The following is a 19,137-nucleotide window of genomic DNA, read 5'->3' on the forward strand; positions in this document are numbered from 1 at the left end:
TTTGCTAGTGTAGTCTAATATAATAAAGGGCTTCGTCTGTCTGTCCATAATGCTTTTGATTAAGTGCTCATGTGCTGCCACCGAGCTAGGGTTACCATATGTGTGGGTTCCCCCAGACGTGTACCTGCTCCTTTTAAGTCCTCTGATTGCCGTCCGGGCAGGTTGTCTGGGATTTCCCTTTGCTCCGTGTGTGGGAGCAGGGGCAGGGCCATCGGAGGCAGCGGGGTGCACACCCAGAGCTGTCTGCAGCTGTGGGGGGCACAGACCCATGTGGGGCTCCTAGCTGCCTCCAACCGCCTGCCCCTGCTCCCACCCCTGGAGCAAAGGAGAAATGCAGATGTTTGGTCAGGGCACGGGGTGCAGGGACTGCAGCTGCGGCAGGGCAAGTGGGGAGAGGAGGGTCACCTGTTCTCCAGCGGGAGAAAGGGATGGATGAGGGGCTTGGAGGGACACCTGGGGCCCTTCTGGAAGGGCTGGGGTCACTGGCTTGGGAGTGTGAGAAAAGCAAAACAGGAGCTGGACCTTGAGATGCAGGCAGCCATTCATACGGGGTAGAGAAAGCTACAGTTTTAAGCTTGCATCTGCAAGGCTTTTGGGTTGGGGGGGGGGGGGGGGCACAGATTTCTTTCTCTTTCTTTTGCTCTTGTTGTGGGTATGCCAGCAGCTCTGGAGCAGAGGCATGGTTCTGATGCAAGGTTCCTCAGGGGCTCTACATCCCCAGGCAATATCCACCTTTTCCACCCTTGCCCAGGATACCTCCCATCTGGCACATGTTGCACCCCTCTTTAAAGCCAGGGTGAGAGACAGCTTGGCAGCTGCTGGTACTGGCCCTCTGTGCTGCCCCTAACATCAAGGGACACACTTATATGGGCTAAGCGATGGCTTGATGGCTTGCACTGGTCTGTTCTCCAGCAGAGCTCAGGCCTGGCTGGGCGGTTGTAGAACTGCATGTTTTACAAGCTGTTAATCAAGAAAAAATCCTGGTTGTAACTATGAAGGGGATGAAGTTTTCACTTGGGCTGAGAGGCTGTGGGTGCAGGAGGTGGGGCGCCTTCTTCTGTTTTGTAGGCCGGGGGCCTCTTCCTCCGCTTCCATGCTGCATCCGTGTGCACCAACAGCACCCCGCCGCCCACTCCCAGCTGCCCGCGATGCTGCAGGCCCTTGGGTGGCTTTATCAGGAAGGCTCTGCAGGCAGGGACAGGCTCTGTGCCTGGCTCAGGTTTACCCCCTTTAGGACTTGGAGGAGGCATTCCCCACCTGTCCTGCTGCATGCTCATAGCTTTGCAGGGCACACACCAAGGCAAGGGTACTCCTCAAGCATATTCAGTGTCTTGCTCGTGCAAGTGTGCAGCTTTCCAAACAGGCTGAGATGCACCAGGGCTGTGAGTGGCGAGTGCTTAGGAAGCAGGTGGTGAAGGTGACATCTCCACCCCCATGGTAGACAGCTATGCTCTGAAGTCGTCTGCACCCGACACCAGGCTGTGGTGTGGCTGCACCCTTTAACAATGGATGGGGTGGGGGGTGATGTGGTTTATGGTGCATCAGGGCCACTCTCAGCCAGGGAGGGACAGGCTGGATGCAGAAGGGCTGCAAATACCATCCCTTCTCCACCCAGCTCTCCAAGGGTCTCAGTGCACGTGGATTGGATATGCTCCGTCGTGGTCCCGACCAGTTAAGACCTGGTCCTTTGTGAGCTTCCCCCCTAAGGCCTGCACCTGCTTTGACATGAGGCCCAGACTCATGTGTCAGTCATACAGATGTGACCACGAACAGGACACAGATCCCTAGTCCTTTCGTCCAGCCCCCAGCCCCTTTAGTAACAGCAAAGCTGTCCGGATGTAGCACTCCTTGCACATAGCCTGACTCTGCAGCCTGGGGCACCGCTGCAAGGACCAGTCGGTCTCTGGACCATCCCTTCATATCCTCTTCCCTGGAAAATCAATCATGCTCCACATCAGAGCCTGAGAGCTGCTTTGGGAGATGGTAGGGGACACACGGCAGGGGGCTGGACTGGGTGACCTATGGAGGTCCCTCCCAACCCTACTTCTTTATAAATAAACCCATGAATGATCTCTTAATACTGGATGATGCTCTTCTCCCATCTGCCGTCTTGTTGCAGTTATGCCACAGCAGATGCTTTTTTTTCCTTTTCATGATGGCAAAGGGAATGGCAACTCAATGGACTCACGTTGCTGATTTGCCCTCTGAATGTTTCGTACAAATAGAAGTTCATTCTCTTGCCGCTGTTATATAAAAAGTCCCAGATCTGATAGAAAATGGTCATGGTATTTTTAATTGGTGACAGGGAATTCAGCTGTGTGTTTGAGAAGCAGATTACGCCGCACCCGGATGTTCCTGTCCCCTTTCTCACCCCAGCCTTACCCCGCTCACCAGGTCTGTGTCAGTCTCAAAAACCCAGGATCTTTGCAAGAAAAAACATTATTGGTACATTGAGTGGTTGGTGTCTCAGCTGAACAATAACGCACCGGGTCTTGGGTGGGTTACGTTCAGCAGCAAAAAAAAATCAAGCCGCGCGTGGATGTTAGTTCATTCCTGGGTTTAATAAATAAAAATAAAAAAGGACTCTTTCAACTTCGCACCTAAACAGCCATTTCTTTAAAAAAAAAAAAAAAAGGAAGACGCATACACACCCACACACAAGTCTTTCCCTTTTTTGGATCAATATTTCCATTTATTCCAACTGGAAAAAAAAAACATGATTTTATACGTACTCTTGTTTCTTTTTTTTTTTTTCCCTCTTTGAAAAAAAAAAAGAATCATCATCACATTGTCCGTACAAACAACGAAAAATTCCTAGCAATAGTTTATGGCATGGAGACATCTCTCGCCAAGATTTCCCACCTCTGCTGCTTTTGACAGGCAACAGTTTGTTCCCGAACCGTTATAAAGAGTGCGAATGTACGGCCCAGTTCCACGACTGGATCTACAAAGGCATCGGGGCTTGCCCAAGTGGATCCAAATACAGGGACTAGAAGTATAAAGGTCTGTAGGCATCTAAAGATGTAGCGAGGCTGCTTAATGAGCTCTACCAAAGTTGCTAAGCGGGTTAAGAGTCCTAACGAGCGAACGCTTAGGTGTGTTTGCAAGTCACCTGCTTACTGCATCTTTAGATACCCAAGTCTCTTTGTAAATCGGCTCCTTCCACCACTGACATCTATGGGAATTTTGCCATCGACTTCAATGGGAGACAGGTGTGGCCTTGAGACCCTCCTACATACAGTACCAAAGGCTGTGAGTCGGCCTCGCTGGGAACCAGTGAAAGAAACTGTATACATCCTACAGTCCTACAGAACATCTGCCTCCTTCCTTGTCCCACGGGGGAACGCAATGGGACACGCCTTGATGTCTGTACCTCAATGGTTTTAAAGCATATAGAGAAAAACTCACGTCCACCATAACACAATACACTTGAGTCCTATTTATATAACACTTTACCATGTTGATGCTTTTGGTGGTTTGTCCTAGCTCCAAACAATGGGCTCGATCCCGCCCCGGGGGTATGCCCTTCGAAGGCCAACGGACCTCACAAGTGGAGCGCGCCCCCGGGGCAGGACGAAGCCCGCTGTGATTAGTTTGCATTTGTTTAGTTACATTTTAGGTAGTAGGCAGTGTTGAAGATTTCACTTGGTAATGAAGAGCAGTTAACATAATCCAGGAAACTAGAGCACCATAAGACAATTCTATACTCAAAACAACGTCATGCTGACATCACACAATTGCACCATTTACACTTTTATTTACTTCAAAGAATAGTTCAAAGTTTAGCAACTCCTCTACAGAGATGTCAAATTCCTTCTCCAACTTTGGTTGTTTAAACTTTGCAGACATTTGGTAGTTTATTCTCTCCTATTTGACAAAAGTCACTCTGGCCATTGTAAAGACTCCTGTATCTGACAGAGAGAGAAAGAGAGAGAAAGAGATAGAGAGAGAGAGAGAGAGGACCTGAATATCACGGGTGTGTGCAGACTGCAAAATGCCACCTAGGCCCTTTCAAGATTGACTGAATCAGAAATTGTTCTTTATATTTACCAGGAACAAAAAGACTTTAAAAAAAGAAACCCAGACTCTCACTGACATACTTAATGAATCTCCCGGAGAAAGGAAAAGGGATTCGAAAGTACCATTCGTTTAGCTCGGGCCGAACACAGTTCTGAACGTGCATGCAGTTTCCCAGTGACTCCTAAGATATAGAAATTCCTCTGATATTACAAAATACAAAAATATTTTCTCCAAACTCTCATATACATTGCATTTACAACAATCATGGAAATAACTTAGGCTCCCATCCGGTCTGAGAGGCAAATTACTTACCAAAATGGGTGACGAAAACAAGAGCGCATTTAGGAAAGCACAAGCTAGTAGCAAACTGCTGATTATAGTAAACAGTGGTAATTAAAATGTATGGACTAAAGGGCAAGGGACAGGTTTCAGGAGGGAGCGGGAAAATACTAGGTAACTAGTACAGACTAAAGTGAATGTTTTTTTGTTTTTTTTTTCCCCCAAAGTAAAATGTGCAAAATATATTCACTTGTGCCAACGAATAGGACTATTTATAGAAGCCAGGCTACAACCTTCTTATAAATCCCCGGTCTTCAGGCCTTTCTGTTACAATAAAAAGCGCTTATAAGATCTAGGACAGTGCAAGTTTGGGAGTGACTCTACATTCTCGGCAGGCTCCCAGGCCGCCACGCTGTTAGGATATGATACAGTTTTTGCTCTTTTGCCTCTTCCGGCTGTGCAACTGTCCCCTGCTGCCCAGCGTGGAAGACTTGGGCATGCTGTACGAGCCGTACTTGTGGAGGAGCCCCTCGCTGGTGACATACCGGAGACGGGCGGGCTGGGGAATCGGCTCCCCGAGGAAGTAGCCTTCGTTGTCCGACTCCGAGGAAGAGGAGCAGGTGGAACACCAGTCGTATTCGGCAAAATAGGGCCCCCAGCGCTCCCCGAGGTGGTTCTGTAGGGCAAGGTCTGACACGGTCCTTGGGCACTGGCCATACACATCCCGGCGGGAGCCCTGCTCCATGGCCTCTCTGCAGCTTCTCTGGGCCACGAATTGGTCGTAGTCCTCTCGGGCCCGCAGCGACGGCCGCTCTTTCAACCGACAGCACTGCTCACTCGCCAGGTGCAGGGCGTTGTCCGAGCGGGACCGCCGGGATCGCCGCGGCTTGTGGGGGCGGCAGCGCCGGTCGTCATCTCGCTGATTAGTCCGCCGACGTGTGCGCTCACTCGTCGGGGGGTGCCTCGCACCATCCTGCCCAGGCACGGGGTTCCCCGACATCCTGCTGTCGTACTCAAAGCTCTGGTGCAACCTGCCCTGTGGCGGCCTCTCCCTGTAGCTGAGGGGGTTGGCGAGGCCGTGCAGGTTGGGCTCCATGTCTTGGTACTGCTGCATGGACAGGAGGCTGCGGACGGATTCGGCGCTTCGAAACTGCACTGAGGAGTTGAGCGTGCCCATGTTGCTGAGCTTCTCCGAGACGTTCATCCCAGAGTCCTTGCTTAGGTCAGGCATTGAGAAGCGAGAGAGATGCTCCTGGCGCTTGGCGCCGCCGTCTGCAGAGAGGCCTGGGGGGTGGAAACAAGAGGAGACGGTTAGTCAAGAATGCCAGCTTTCTACCACAGACGCGGCAGGCAGGAGGCTGGCACCTGGCTTGAGATCAGGGTTGAGATACCTCCATGTGAGGCACCGTCAAGATTCTCCAGAAGGAGCCTGGTACCCGCCCTGCCAAACCATGGCCCTGGCCGGATGCTGCCTGTAAGACACCTGTGCTTTCAAATCACTGACCACTTTTCAAGACTCGGGCCCCGCTTCTTTCCCTCTACCCATCAGATTAGGAAATGAGGCCACCCCTAGAAAATGTTCTTGTTGCTTAGGCATCAGCCTCAGACCTTCTGTCCTGTAATGGCACGCTGGAGCAGCTGCAGCAATGTGCTCATGCTCCATTCAGAAAGGTGGGTAGTAGCACGGGTATGATGCAGCTCCTGGGAGAAAGTGCTGCCCCAACCCTTGAGCAAACCCGCTGTACTCTCAAACAGAGGAGAGCAATAGTGTGTGTGCATGTACATGCATATGTGCAAGCATGCACACACACACACTCCAGAAAAAGGCAGTGCGCTGCACTGTAATCAAATGGTGACTGCTAGGTAATTCACACTTGCCACGAGGCTGAGGCACAAGACCACCACCGTGCATTAGTCCTGGTGCAAGACCACCACCGTGCATTAGTCCTGAGACCTTTGTGGAACAATCCCCTAAAAGGTAACACGATGGTGCAATTCAGCAAAGCTCCCAGCTTTAAGCCCTGAGGGGAGCTGTGCTCCCACAGAGACAGGCAGAGTCTGCCGGTGCCAAGAGCTAGAGAAGACAGTCCTCACCTCCTGTAGATCTGCCAAGCTTGGAGATGGGATCCCAGGCCTCTTCCATGTATTATGCTAAACCCAACTGCTTGCTTGAACTAGCCTGGATCCCCACAGGGATTTCTTATCCTAGAACCACAGGATGGGTGAACTGGGCCCATTGCATTAGACGGACGGAGGCAATAGCAAACAGACCAGAATCCAGCAGATCCCTGCAGCCGGCTGGCTGGAGCGAGCATCGAGTCAGCTCAACACGCTCTTTGGAACAAAACCCGAAGGCATCTCACGCCCTCGCTAGTCCCTTCCCAGCCTCTCCCTGGATTGGCTGGGGCGCTGGCAGCGGTAAACGCTTGCGTTGCAGTCCCAGGAGGACACATTCCCCACAAGCTATTTCCACTGAAATATATTTCGCCCCAAATCAACTGCAGAGTGTTTACCCTGGCGTGTTCTGCTTCTCATCTTTACCCTTTTTTTTCAGCCAATCTTTCTGCGCACACAAAGCTGCAAGAGCTCAGCGGCATCAGTGTGATTTAAAACACGACACACACCCACCCACCCACCCCCTTACGCAATCGCCAGGAATTTACGGCTTTGCAAATTAATGTACAAAGCCCGTTGCAAATAAACCACTTGGCTTTTTCTTTTTTTAATTAAGGTTTTGCATAAATTTCATGCAGAGCTCAGCATCTCTCTAGCATGACATGGCGTCTGACAAACTTTCAGGCCAAATTCTGCTGTCAGGAACCCTGACTTAAATCTGGATTGAAGCTGTCAAAAATCACAGCATTGCTCTGGACTTTGGCCCTTAGCGTCTCGAAGAAAACAGCAAAGACAGGCTAAAATTTTCCTAACCCAACTGTGAATGGAGCCAGTGGGAACACTGCCACTACGGCATTGCCAGGTCTTGCAATTGCATCATGAGTCTTGTGATACCGGGTGCTTTTCCTCAAGCCACAGGGGCAGAAAGACGTCTTGTTAAGAAATGACGCTCTCGGCCACTAGTTCAAGCTTCTGGAGCTAAGGCTGGTAGGAAAAGGCTACAAAAAGAAAACGTGCCCTTGAACAGCTCCAAAGGACTAGAAGGCAAGAAGGAAAATGGCACTGCATTTTTAATTTTTAAGTGTTCAGGTTTTCCAGCCCCTCTTGTGACTTGGAGAGGCAGGAGACAGACTGTTTTGTCCGAAGTGTTGGGAATGGTCATGCTGACAACTGGATGAACCCCCCCATCCTGGGCTGCCTGTTTAGGGGTCTTGCCTTCTGCTTCCCCCATCGCTTTATCCTTTCTGTCCTCGTTTTCATCACTACTAGTGACATTTCAGCTGCACGTGGGTCTTTCCTAGCCTGAGCCGTGAGCTGCTGCTTGTCCCCCATGACTGTCGCATCAGTCATTTCCCCATCAACCACTTCTGGGAGACCACAGCAGGCGCCGTACGGCACCACGTGACGTGTAAGCAACTTCTGACAGACAGCGGGAACAGCGCCACGTGGCATAGCCGTCGCTCCCAGCCCCTCGGCCAATTTTGCCGACGTCTGCCAAGCAGCTTTGACCACATCCTGTGTCCCAGCTAATCATCACTACACAAAGAACCAGCTGGGGATTTTCCTTGGACACACAGCAGCAACATCTGGCAACCTCCCCTGCCATGCTGCAGCTATGATTATCTTTTAAAAACCCGGCGTCCTTGTATCCCTACGGCATGATGACAATGCTTGGCATCTAGGGAGAGGTGCATGAAAAAAGAGGAGCAAGAAAGAGCAGAACAGCCTCCCCCAGCAATCCCAAACACACTATACAGTAAAGGCAATGCCAGTGCTACAGCTCTTGCTTCGCTCCAACGATGGATTTGTAAAGGGACTGCCATGGATTTCAGAGGCACCAGGCACTTTGCAGAGTCCACCCCCTCCAACAGATCACTCGCCAGGTGCAGGGCGCTGTCCAAGCGGGATAAACCGTGAACCTGGGAGCAAGACTGTACATGGGGAAGGGGGCAGCATATGTTGGCAATGCCATTCAAAGATGAGAATGGGAGAGGTCCTTCAAGGGCATCGATCATGAGGTCGAAACGGCGTTTCCCTGCTGCAGAACCAGATTAATAAGCAAACAGCAAAGCCACGCAAGTGCTGGGTTGTGGCAGCCGCGAGCGCGTTCTGATGGGGTGGACAGTCGGGTGGGCCGCCCGACGGGCTGCCAACACGTCAGCACGTGGGGCATCCAGCTGAGAGCATCACCACAGGACCAGAGAAAACAAACAGCATGGCAGAGGGCAAGGATGCCCGACTGGTACTTGGCAACAGCACAGGAAGGGCAAAGCAGCGGCTCGCATGCGAAGGCAAAGTGATGAGATGCATGTCCTCGTGGGGAGGACGGATGAGGGCGGAGGGAGCACCGGGCAGAGCTGCAGAGCCAGCCTCCTTGCTGTGCCCGTGCTCACCTGGAAGGCGTCTGCGTACGCGCCGACCGGCAGCAGGCGAAAGCAGCATGTTGCAACAGCGCCTCGCCCTTGCGTGCTTCAATACCTGCAGCCCCTTTGTGCTACTGCGCTGGCTGGCGCGAGAGGCAGTGAAGCCAGTTTGACCAGTTAGTTGGGAAATCCCTCAGCACAGCGGGGAATCCCTGGCTCGGTGCAGGGCTGAAACAAGCTCTAGGCTATGCCCAGTCTTCGGGGACGTGGCTGGGAAAAGGGGGCTTTTTCCCAGCCCCATGGGACAGGGGCATCCAGGTACAAATCCGAGCAGCCTTTGAGCTGCTCTGATTTACATCAAGGTGCAAAACGTGTCCAACACTGAGTCTCTCCTGAAGCAGATCTCTAGCTTATTCCAGCATACAGCATGCTCTTCGATAGAGGTAGGGTTTCGCTAAAAGAGCCCCAATCTCCACACCTTTTACACCATGCCCCCCACTGACTTGAACGATGAAAATCTCAGCGTGACAGAGCTTACCTCTTCAACTGTAGTGAAAGGCAATACTTCTCCACGCGCCTGGCTGTAAAACACATGGAGCTATTTCATTTTTGGCGAGCGGGCTGCTGCATAGGGAACCAATTACAGAACACAGGGCCGGGGATGCATACATGATGCATTATCAAGGTACGGAGCTTTATCAGCACTTACTTGGACTTTGGGGGCTCTTCCTCCACGGAGCCTGATGATAATTAAGTGCACACATTTGAAGAGCTGGAATAGCTGGTGAATATGTCGAGCGTAACTTGAAGCCAGCCCAAGGATGCAGACTCTTATTGCTAGCCAGCCCCAAAGCAGGCAGGTCAGGGTGTATTGCTGAGTATAACACCACCATGCACGCTTGAAGTTGGTCACCCGCATATTGTTGCTGAAACTCCTCTGAACTTATTCACTAGTGGGTCCCTGGTCAAGGTGGAAGCGGGTTTTCCACTGCAGGTTTTATCCTAACTCGACCTAACTTTGCTGAAACTAAACCTGATCCACCTGAAAAATCACACAATCTCACACCCACGCAACATTTTCCGATGGAGTTTGAAGCAAATTGGAGAAGGTGTTTGTGAAATGTGATGGGTCAAGAACTGAAGTGGGCTTCACTGCTAAGACATTTTCCCCACACACTGGCCTTATAATAGCTCAGAAAATGACTAGTTTGATCTAAAAACCTTGGCAAAGTGGGGTGCTTTTCACCGATAGAGATTGCTAAGGGAAGAAACCATCTCATTAGTGCAGATGTCAGGAGCTCCAAAGGTGTACAAAGCATGGATGCACGTTCGGGGACGTTCCTGCCCACAGGACGGGGGATTTCTAAACCATGTAATGTTAATTGAGCTTGGCTGCTGGGTACGGCTCAGTGCTCCAAACTAAGATCCTATCCCCACTGAAGCCAATGGGAGATTTGCCATTGATGCTAACGGAGGTAGAATTTGACGCTGTGTCTGCATTAGCTTTGAGGAAGTAAAGGTTTTTCTTTGGGCAACAGTGGCTCAAACCTCTTGGGCACAGTCTAGATCTAAGAGAAACCCTGAAATGTTCAATAATGCCAAAGTTATGCCACTTACTGCTTGTGAGCGAGAGGTGCCCTCCACCCCAGAAGCCGCTGGCATTGCAGATGCCTCATTACCAAAGTGCTTTGGGTACCTCCTAAAATACTACGCACGTGCCATTAAGTCAGGCGTCTATGCAAGCCTTTGCAAGATAAGGCTCTTGCTCTAATGATGCTGAATGGTAATGAGAACTGCTTAATTGAAACACTATTAACATATATTCTGCTTAATAGGGATAACATTTACCTAATGCCAAGCAAAGTGGCGTCTAAGCAGATGGCTCAAATGTTAACTCTTTACTGTCCTCAATGTCAGCACTCCCTTTCGCTGTGGATCTTATGGCCGTAGTGACTTTGTTGCCAGGCTGCCTACGCTTTGCTTCATAAATCATAACAGGCTAGGTCTAATTTGCCAAAAGCACCAAATGAAATCCCCAGGTACGCAGGGTTTACAGTGGTCTCGGGTACCACACAGGTTAGCTGCGAGTCTCATCACAGATGTGTATTTACCCTACATCACTGATTTGCAACCTTTTTTCATTTGCAGACCCCTAAAATGTTTTGAATGGAGGTACAGACTCCTTTGGAAATTTTGAATGGAGATGGAGACCCCTTCGAATGGTAAGTGTGGTTATTCCTATGCTTTTGATTAATCATAGTCATATCTGCAGAGCCCTTAGACAGCCTGTGGACCCCCAGTGGTCAGCAGGCCACAGGTGGAAAAGCACTGCCCTACGTGAAGAGTAGAGCAGACACAAATGTGAAGTTAAAGCCATTTCAAGAGCGATGGCGCGGTGTTTCTATACCACCAATGAATGTACTGCTTATGTTGCTCTGTGTCAGGCATCAGTTATTTCAAAATGCAGGTCTGATCCTCCTAAAATACCCGTATTTACTTAGGGGCACCTGAGCTCCTGCATAATGAAGTGTTGCATCTGGGATTGCACTTCATGATTTGATCAAATGCATGTAACACTGGGAGCCAGAGAGAGGGACCCTGCCATGCAGAGGCTATTTTTCTGTTACAGAAACCTGAGAACCCATTTCCCAGAGACCATCGCAGGGAGAGGGGGACGAACGCAAGCCCAGGACTGGGGCAGGCTTTGATTTTACGTGCATCAGGTCCTTCTCCCTTCACTTCCTTCTGAAATGTCCCTTTTGGCTGGGATTAAACCACGCCCCAGCACTGGCTCTCAAAGCCTGGCGGCGAGGGAGCAGGAGGGATGGCGGTGTTGCCAGGCCTGCCGTTCACTACTGTATTACTTGGCTGCAAGAAGGTGGCTTCCCAATGCTCCCAGAGTGTGGCACAGGGCAAGAGCCTGCCTGTCTTGTTGGGATGAATCAAGTCTAATTTATTTAATGGATGCACCTATCTTGCCAAAACACCGTGACATTGCATGCCAGGGCCATGCTCTGAGCCCCTGCTGATGCTGGAGTCAGGGGACATTTTCTCTGAGCAGGAGTTTTGGTGACTCGATGATCACCCCCTCTCTCTCCCTCCTCCAAAGCCAAGGCAGCTTGCCCTGGTGCAACACTTCCCCGTAGTTACAGCCCAACACTACTGTAGATATATGGCACTAACTCAAAGGGAGGCTTGTCCCTTTGCAGGGTTTGCTTCCCTTGCACCAGGTTAACGTGTGCTGGGACAAATCCTGTTTTGTATCAGTGCAGCAAAACCATGTTGGAGGGTTGCACCAGTCTAAACTGCCCTATGCAGTCACCAGTTCACATATCACTAATACAGACAGGTCCAGCTGATGGTACCTGTGTGCACATGAAAGCTATGGAAAACTGCAAGCTCTAGACGGACACACACGAAAAGCACAGCCCATGCCGGGAATCACCTGACCGCTGATTCGGTACGTGGCAAACTGGTTTCAAGTTGGCTTAAAAAGATCTGTGAACCTTTTGGCTCACGAGACCTGAGGGGAGCTGTGCAAGGATTTTGTCCCACCATTTTGCCCCATTGCATTCTCAGTTGTACCTGCCTCCAACAGCAAGGTGAATGTGGCCAGATGCCCTGCACGGCCCCTAATTTGCAAACTAAACCACCACAGCCAGTGACCAGCCAACGTAACCCTGCAATGCGAAGGCACATGGGGGAAGAAGTGATGTGTGTGCCATCTTTAAGGCCCTAATTCAGCAACACCCTTAAGCGCACGCTTAGAGCCTGCTGAAGGGAACGAGACTTAATCCTTGCTCAGCTCCTTTCTGGAATCGGAGCCAAAAGGAGTGCTGAAAAACGACGGACAGATTTATTACTCCATTTACAAACAGAACCCTTTGCCGCGGCCCTGGTTCATTATGCTCCCCGCTGAGCACAGAAAGGAAGCCCTCTGGACGCCGTAACCGAGCTCTGAATCACATTCAATGCCCAGCCCCGCATGCGGTTCCAAAATCTCCGAGCCCGAAGTTGTGTTTGTTTAACTGCAACATCTGCAGGCACGACAGACCAGAAGGGCCTTTTAAGCTCTCTTGTTGGCAAAGCTCCCTCCCCAACTCGCCCTCCGAAGCTGCTGGGTTCTGGCTTCCCCTCCAGCGCGAGGCAGACACTTTCCAAAGAAGCCCTGGCCCGTGAAACGGGATTTATTATAAACCCAACCTAGGACTGACGAGGAATTCAAGGGAAGGAGAAGCAGCGCTGTCAGGGACTTGTTTATAGCACCACCTCACTTCGCTGGCGAGTGACCTTGGGATTTGCAGGAAGAATAAAAAGGGAACGGTTATATAACTGGAATAGCTGAGAGTAAACAAGGCCGGGAGGCTTGCAGTGCACAGAAAACCAGCGAGCCTGGCAAGCTGCTCGTGTTCCCGGGATCGGCTGCACGACTGGAATTTGCTGCCGGATTGCAATGGTTTCTACGCGGCGGTCTCATCGCAAACAGCCCCGATGCATGAGAAAACACACGCCGGTGCTGGAGGGGTTTGAGCTGGGGATGCAGAAAGCAGGCACCGGTTTGGACAGAAACTCCAGTGCTTCTCGCAACAGCCTGTCTGCGGACAAGGAAGGGGTCGCTCTCCCCTCGACAGCACGGACCTGAGAATCGTGAAGCAAGCCTGGGAGGGAAGGGGCGGGCAGAGCTCTCCCAGGCTAACAATGGTTTTTACTGCTCCCCATAAAACAAAGCAGGGTTCCAGCTTGGAGACCATAAAATTGTGGCATGGGAAGGGTGGGAAGCTCAGGCATTTGACGTGCGGCAGAACAATGTCCACTTGCAAGAGTCTGTTTTGGTCTCCCCTGCCCCGGTTTCAGAGCACACGCTTCAGCCCTTTTGGTCTCACAGCAAACGAGCAGCCCCGTGCTCACCAGGCGGGCTCCGACAACAGCAGTGCGGTATGCACGCCCGTGATGGATGGGTGTCTCAGAACGCAAACAGACTGCCGGCCAGACTCACAGGGCGATGTTTATAATGAGAGGATGAAAAACAGAATGGAGGCAGGAATGTACTGCTTTAGTGGAAACACCTTGATCTTGTTGCGTTTGAGAGGAGAAGCCATCTTCCCCTTAGCTTTGGAAGTCGCCTGCGGGCCTGGGTTAGGCACATGGGGATCTGCAGGGATGCAGGCAGGTTAGATGTCCAAGTTGCAGCATATCTGCTCAAGTGCTGCAGACGACTACACGTTCATTAACATGCCTTTGATACTGCAGATTTAGTTTTGTACTTCCTTAATAAAGTACTAAGTAAACGCTCAGTGCCTAAAGATACTGTGCAGTAGCACTGGTGCACGGTTATTTAGTGACACTTTACTGCGCATTAGCCTAATACTGTGCTATTAGCATGGGTTTTGCCGTGACATGCTACTGTGCAGTGTTATTAGGCTAATGCGCAGTAAACGTCTCATGTAGACGCACCCACTGAGCAGGAAAGGAGGAAGGAACCTGGAAGGGACTGAGCTTCTTGAAGAAGAGGGAAAGGAGAAAGACAGCGACAGCTGAATAGAGCTGGGGTATTAAGAGTGCCTTGCTGCATAGCACGTGGTGTAACCCGCTCTGATGGGAACACTTCCTGGCTGTGAACTCTAGCAAACTTAACGGCTCCTCAATGAAGGCAAAGAAAGGGGAGCAAATGACTTGGGAGCAAGCTCCTCAGAAGCACTCAGTGTTGGTTTAGCTTATGCCCAAACTGGCCCATCAGGAGGAGAGAGTTCAGCCCACTCCAAGTGCATCTGGAAACCCCTGCCCAGCATCTTCAGCTGTCTTTATATAGAAAGCAAAGGAGAAAGAAAGTCTGGAGTTTGGTGAATGCACATGCAAACCCCTTCCTGACCTGGAGCAAGAATGGGACAAACGGGGACAAGAGCCAAGCAATGCGCGGCAGGTCAGTGGAATCACCGGGGGGGCTGACGCTGGCCAAGAGAGGGAGGGGACCGCACGGGAGCTGCTCCGATAGAGCAGAACGCTGCCTGCTGGGATGCCTAGGATGGCGGGCTCCTCCTAGCCGGCTTGGCAAAGGGAGGACAAGCTTTGTCAAGGGGTTTTCCCAGGCTTTTTGCTTGCCTCCAAGTGCACATCACCTGGGGCCTTCAGGGAGCTCGCAACACAAACCACAAGGGAACCTTGCCCTGTTGAGACACTTGCTGAAGTAAGCTCTGCCCTGGTTTACACCCCATGCAATCTGCCTTGCTCCAGGGCCTGACGCTGGATCCACCCCTGAGCCACGCAAGGGCAGGCCGCCCGCCATGCCGCTACCCTTGGTGCAGCGTCGCCAGCTACAGGGAGCTCCCACTCCTCAGGGCACGCGCCAAACAAAGGGACCGTTATTTGACAAGGACAGTGAGCCTGCAGGTATTTTTGGAAGCAGGCAGGACTTCTGCTGAAACGACGGCTTAGGGGCAGCTGAGAGCAGCGGTTATTTCCCTCCGAGCTGGGAGGCAGGCTCGGTGTGTTCCCATCCCTGTTCAAGACAACCAAAGGGAAACCAAATAGGGAAGGAGAGACAAGGAGCCCGTTCCCAAAGAGTGAACTGCAAACGTCTTGCCGTCTCAGCTGGCGGGTTGGGCACAGCCCCGTCCAGGCTCCACCAGCGTCAGGCAGCTGCAAAGAGACAGCTCCTTGCTCCGAGGAGCCCGGGTGCCACCCTATGTGTTCACGAGGGCATGGGCTAAAAAGAGGGCCTGGCGGGAGCATTACAAATGCTTCAACCCACTCTTTCTGAGGCCAAATATTGGACTCGTCACTTAGATCCTTGCCAATAGCTCGGTGGGGACTACAGCAGCTGTCAAGCAACCTCGTTGCAAGGACACAGGGATGGGGCTGTGCTGGGAAACTACCATATTCACATCTCTCTCTGGTCTATTTGCTGGGTCCGTTCCACATCGATTTAGGACATTCTCATCTCAACAAGTCCAACCTCAGCGGGGTGACAGCAGTGAAGTCTGAGCCCCACTCAGCTGTGGATTGGTGTTGGGGTGGGTGGGAAAGGGAAACAAGGCCCACCCTAAAGGGTCTCTTTCCTTTCCTGAGGCATGAGTCTAAGTCCCATAAAAGCTCCTGGAGATTACAGATGCACTGGGATGCACTGAGGCGAAGAGGAGAACAGAGACTTAGTGGATCTAATTAATCTGCAAACAAGACAAAAAGGCAGGGTTACAGCTCACGCTATAAATTTAGGCAGAGAATCGAGGTCTCAATTAAGGTACGGGACTATCCAGGGACTGACAGCAGAGTACAACTGAGCACTTTAAGCATGGCTGCTTAGCGGGTATTGCCCCTCAGATCGGCTTAACACCCTGGCACGTGTCTGAACTGGGAACTTGCTTTAAAGAGATTAACCAGAATCTGTTTAGCGAGAAAGTCGGCGGGATTTCACTCAATTCCTGTGGGCGAAAAGCCCCACTTAAATATGGCACCGTTCCTGTGGGTTTGCCCATGCACCTGATTTGCTGAATCGAGGCCTCTGGTCTTGCCATTTAGCTTGTAGATTCATCTGCACGATCAGACCCTTTCTAACCATGCACTTGCACAGAGCCTGAAGCAGCAGGTTGGGGTCTCTGGGCTGAAATCCAAATACAAGACTGACAATCATAGGATCGCCTGACAGTAGGGTTGGGAGGGACGTCACGAGGTCGTCTAGTCCAACCCCTGCTGAAGGCAGGATCCTTCCCAACTAAGCCATCCCAGGGTCCGTCCGACCCGCTCTTGAAAACTACACCAACGGGCCTTGGCTGCAGGTGGGAATGGCAGGTAGCCTTCTGCCCACTGCAAATGGACTCTAGCTACACCGCTGGCTTTGCTGTTGGCTTCATCCAGCACCTCCTAATTGCTGGTTGAGCCATAATCGAAACGAGCCTGCCCATCAGACGTTGAGATGCGCCATGTAGGTCAGAGATCCACTTATTTCCCTCCTTCTCAGGCCTTGCCTGTCTCATCTCCTCGGGTGGTAGAGAGGAGGGACTGCTTCCTACTTGATATGCAACGAGGCCCAGATCTTCCTGGGAGCCTCTAAGGGTTACTATAACACACAGTATTACATCATTATTATTATTAAAATGATCAGCACCTAATTATCACCAGCCGTTGGTGGCTTAATGCTTTCATCACAACCTGAAGCATCCTGAACAGTGCTTAAAACCACCCAAAACCAAGTAAAAAGGAACGGATGCATATCATGCCTTTATATATGAAGCTCTGGCAACTCAATATTACTTTAAAGGGCAGGGTTTCATGGATGCCAATGGGAATTGCATGCCTTTGAAACTTGCCTACTAAATGTTTTTAAGAAACGATGCCTTAAAATTGACCACAGAGATATTCTGCACTGTAATAAAGAAAACATTGCTTTTCCCCTCATCTCTCGAGGTCTGTCTGGGTAGCTTGTTATAGCTCCACATGATGAAACAAGCCATTTAAATGTTTGTACTGTGCTCGCCTGGCCTCAGCGTTGCTCAGGTTTGCTTATGCTGACAAAGTGGACATATCAGGAGGCTTATGGCTAGGGAGGTACCAGGGTGAAGCTGACTGCTAAAAGCAACTGATTTCTTCCCTGTTTTTATATTCCCTTTTTTAAACGAATCCTTCTGCCTTTTACCAGCCTCTTGCAGGCTGTTTTGTGCTCAGCTCATGCAGACTGTGTGAGAAGCTGGTTGCGAATAGAGACTGTTTCGGGTCCAGGTATGGTGCTGGCAAGCTTCCCTACATAAAGCCTGTCCCAAGGGGACTGGAGAAACTGGGGGAACTCACAAACCTGCCAAAACTCCCTAAAAGGCAGTTCTCAACGTTGGGTGCTACCAGGGCATTTGAGAAATCCTCGCTGCCTTGTCCCTCCTGCCTTTCCCAAGGGGTTTGGTATGGGCAGGTAATTAGTGCTCACCCACAAGGACTAAGCAGGGCCCGCAGCGCCTAGCACCTTGGCTGATAAGAACAGCCCGCACGACCTGGCTCTGAATAAAGTCCAGGCAGTTTGTTACGAAAGGAAAGGCGGAGAGATGGACTGGATTTCCTAGGCAGTGGGGAAGGAGCTGAACACGCCTGAATCCAAATACAGCTCGAGTGAAAGGAAAAAAAGATAGGAAAGAAACAAGTAAAGTAAATGTCTCCGGCCACACTTTGTATGGTTTTTTTTCCTTGAGGTTTTGGGTTAGCAAAAGAGGTTAGCCGTCGACGATGGCCGACTCCAGGAACACCCCGTAGCCGTGAGGTCTGAGGCCCACACAAAGCCCATCTGTGCACCAAGGGGTTGCATTTGCCCAGCCCCAACAGCTTCACTGCCTAGATATTGTTTGCTGCACCCGAGAAGCAATGAAATGCAACACAGGCTGAACGCTTCATCTGGACAAAGTTAGGAGAAAAAGGGACGGTTACGGACAGCAAGGGCTGGGGGCTTCAGGCTCATTAAAACAACTAGAAGAAGAAAAAGTGGGATGTATTAACTGCAAAGGAGGAAACCCTCAGCAAAAAAATGGTCAGCACCATCGCATCCGACTTGAAACAAAGGAGAACAGCCAAAGGGGGTTAACTGTAGGTTACATTTCAGAGAGCTTCCTCGCCCCCAACTCTGCAAACTCTCGGGCCTGGAATTTGTTTCTTCTCCAGCAGCTGGCACCGATTTATTCTCTTCTGAGCAAAGGACGGATTAAAGAGCAGGGAGGCATTTGTTCTGAACAGCACCAGCAAGCCAGGCCACGAACAAGGAATTCGGTCTGGTAAACAAATGCACAGAAGCAAAGCGGGGAGAATTCGAGGCTTGCAACCCCCCAGTGCTGGGCTGCTGGGAGTGACCGCTGACCAGCCCACACCTCCGTGTCACAGAAAATGCATGCCAGCCAGGCTAATACCAACCAGTTGCTGCCCTCCTGCAGTCGGTGCAGTTAAGGGGCATTCCTTGACCTGCAGATGAGTTGGCATGTCAAATCTCTGCTGCTCCGTCCCCAGCCCACCTTCTCCTCGGCACTGATTCATGTGTTGTCAGCAAGGCTGCCGCACCACTGCCTCTCTCCAGTCGGCTGTCGCAGCACCAGGCTGCTTCCTCCAGTGATCAGGGGCGAGCAATTATTTCGGGTGGAGGACCGCTTATCAAGTTTTGGCAAGCTGTTGAGGGCCACATTTCCCTTGCTGGTGCAGGGAAGCAGGAACAGCCCCACGGTCCCAGGCCAGAAGCCTCTGCTAGGGAGGGGCTTCCGGTCGTGGAGACGGGGCTTGACAGACTTTGCTGCTGGGTCCTGCCGCCAGCTTCCCCTGGGTGCTACAACCCCTGGCTCCTGTCATTTTTGACAGGCAGCCAGGAGCAAATAAATATTCATTTTCTAAATTTTTTAGGAGC

The 19,137-nt window shown here is 51.2% G+C and overlaps 1 protein-coding gene across 5 annotated transcripts in view; it reads right to left on the reverse strand.

Moving 5' to 3' along the window:
• Nucleotides 1-2,670: 2,670 nt before the first annotated feature.
• The window catches only part of PRICKLE2 (prickle planar cell polarity protein 2), a 160,849-nt gene continuing 144,382 nt past the window's right edge, over nt 2,671-19,137 (reverse strand). For all 5 annotated transcript variants that reach the window (XM_059715831.1, XM_006262127.4, XM_019499653.2 and 2 more), the window contains one exon: nt 2,671-5,583. In XM_059715831.1, the coding sequence (XP_059571814.1) occupies nt 4,715-5,583 (869 nt within the window). In that variant the 3' untranslated portion in view covers nt 2,671-4,714. The remainder of the gene's footprint in view (nt 5,584-19,137) is intronic.

This window comes from Alligator mississippiensis, chromosome 12 (assembly GCF_030867095.1).
Source record: "Alligator mississippiensis isolate rAllMis1 chromosome 12, rAllMis1, whole genome shotgun sequence".
Lineage (NCBI taxonomy): Eukaryota > Metazoa > Chordata > Crocodylia > Alligatoridae > Alligator > Alligator mississippiensis.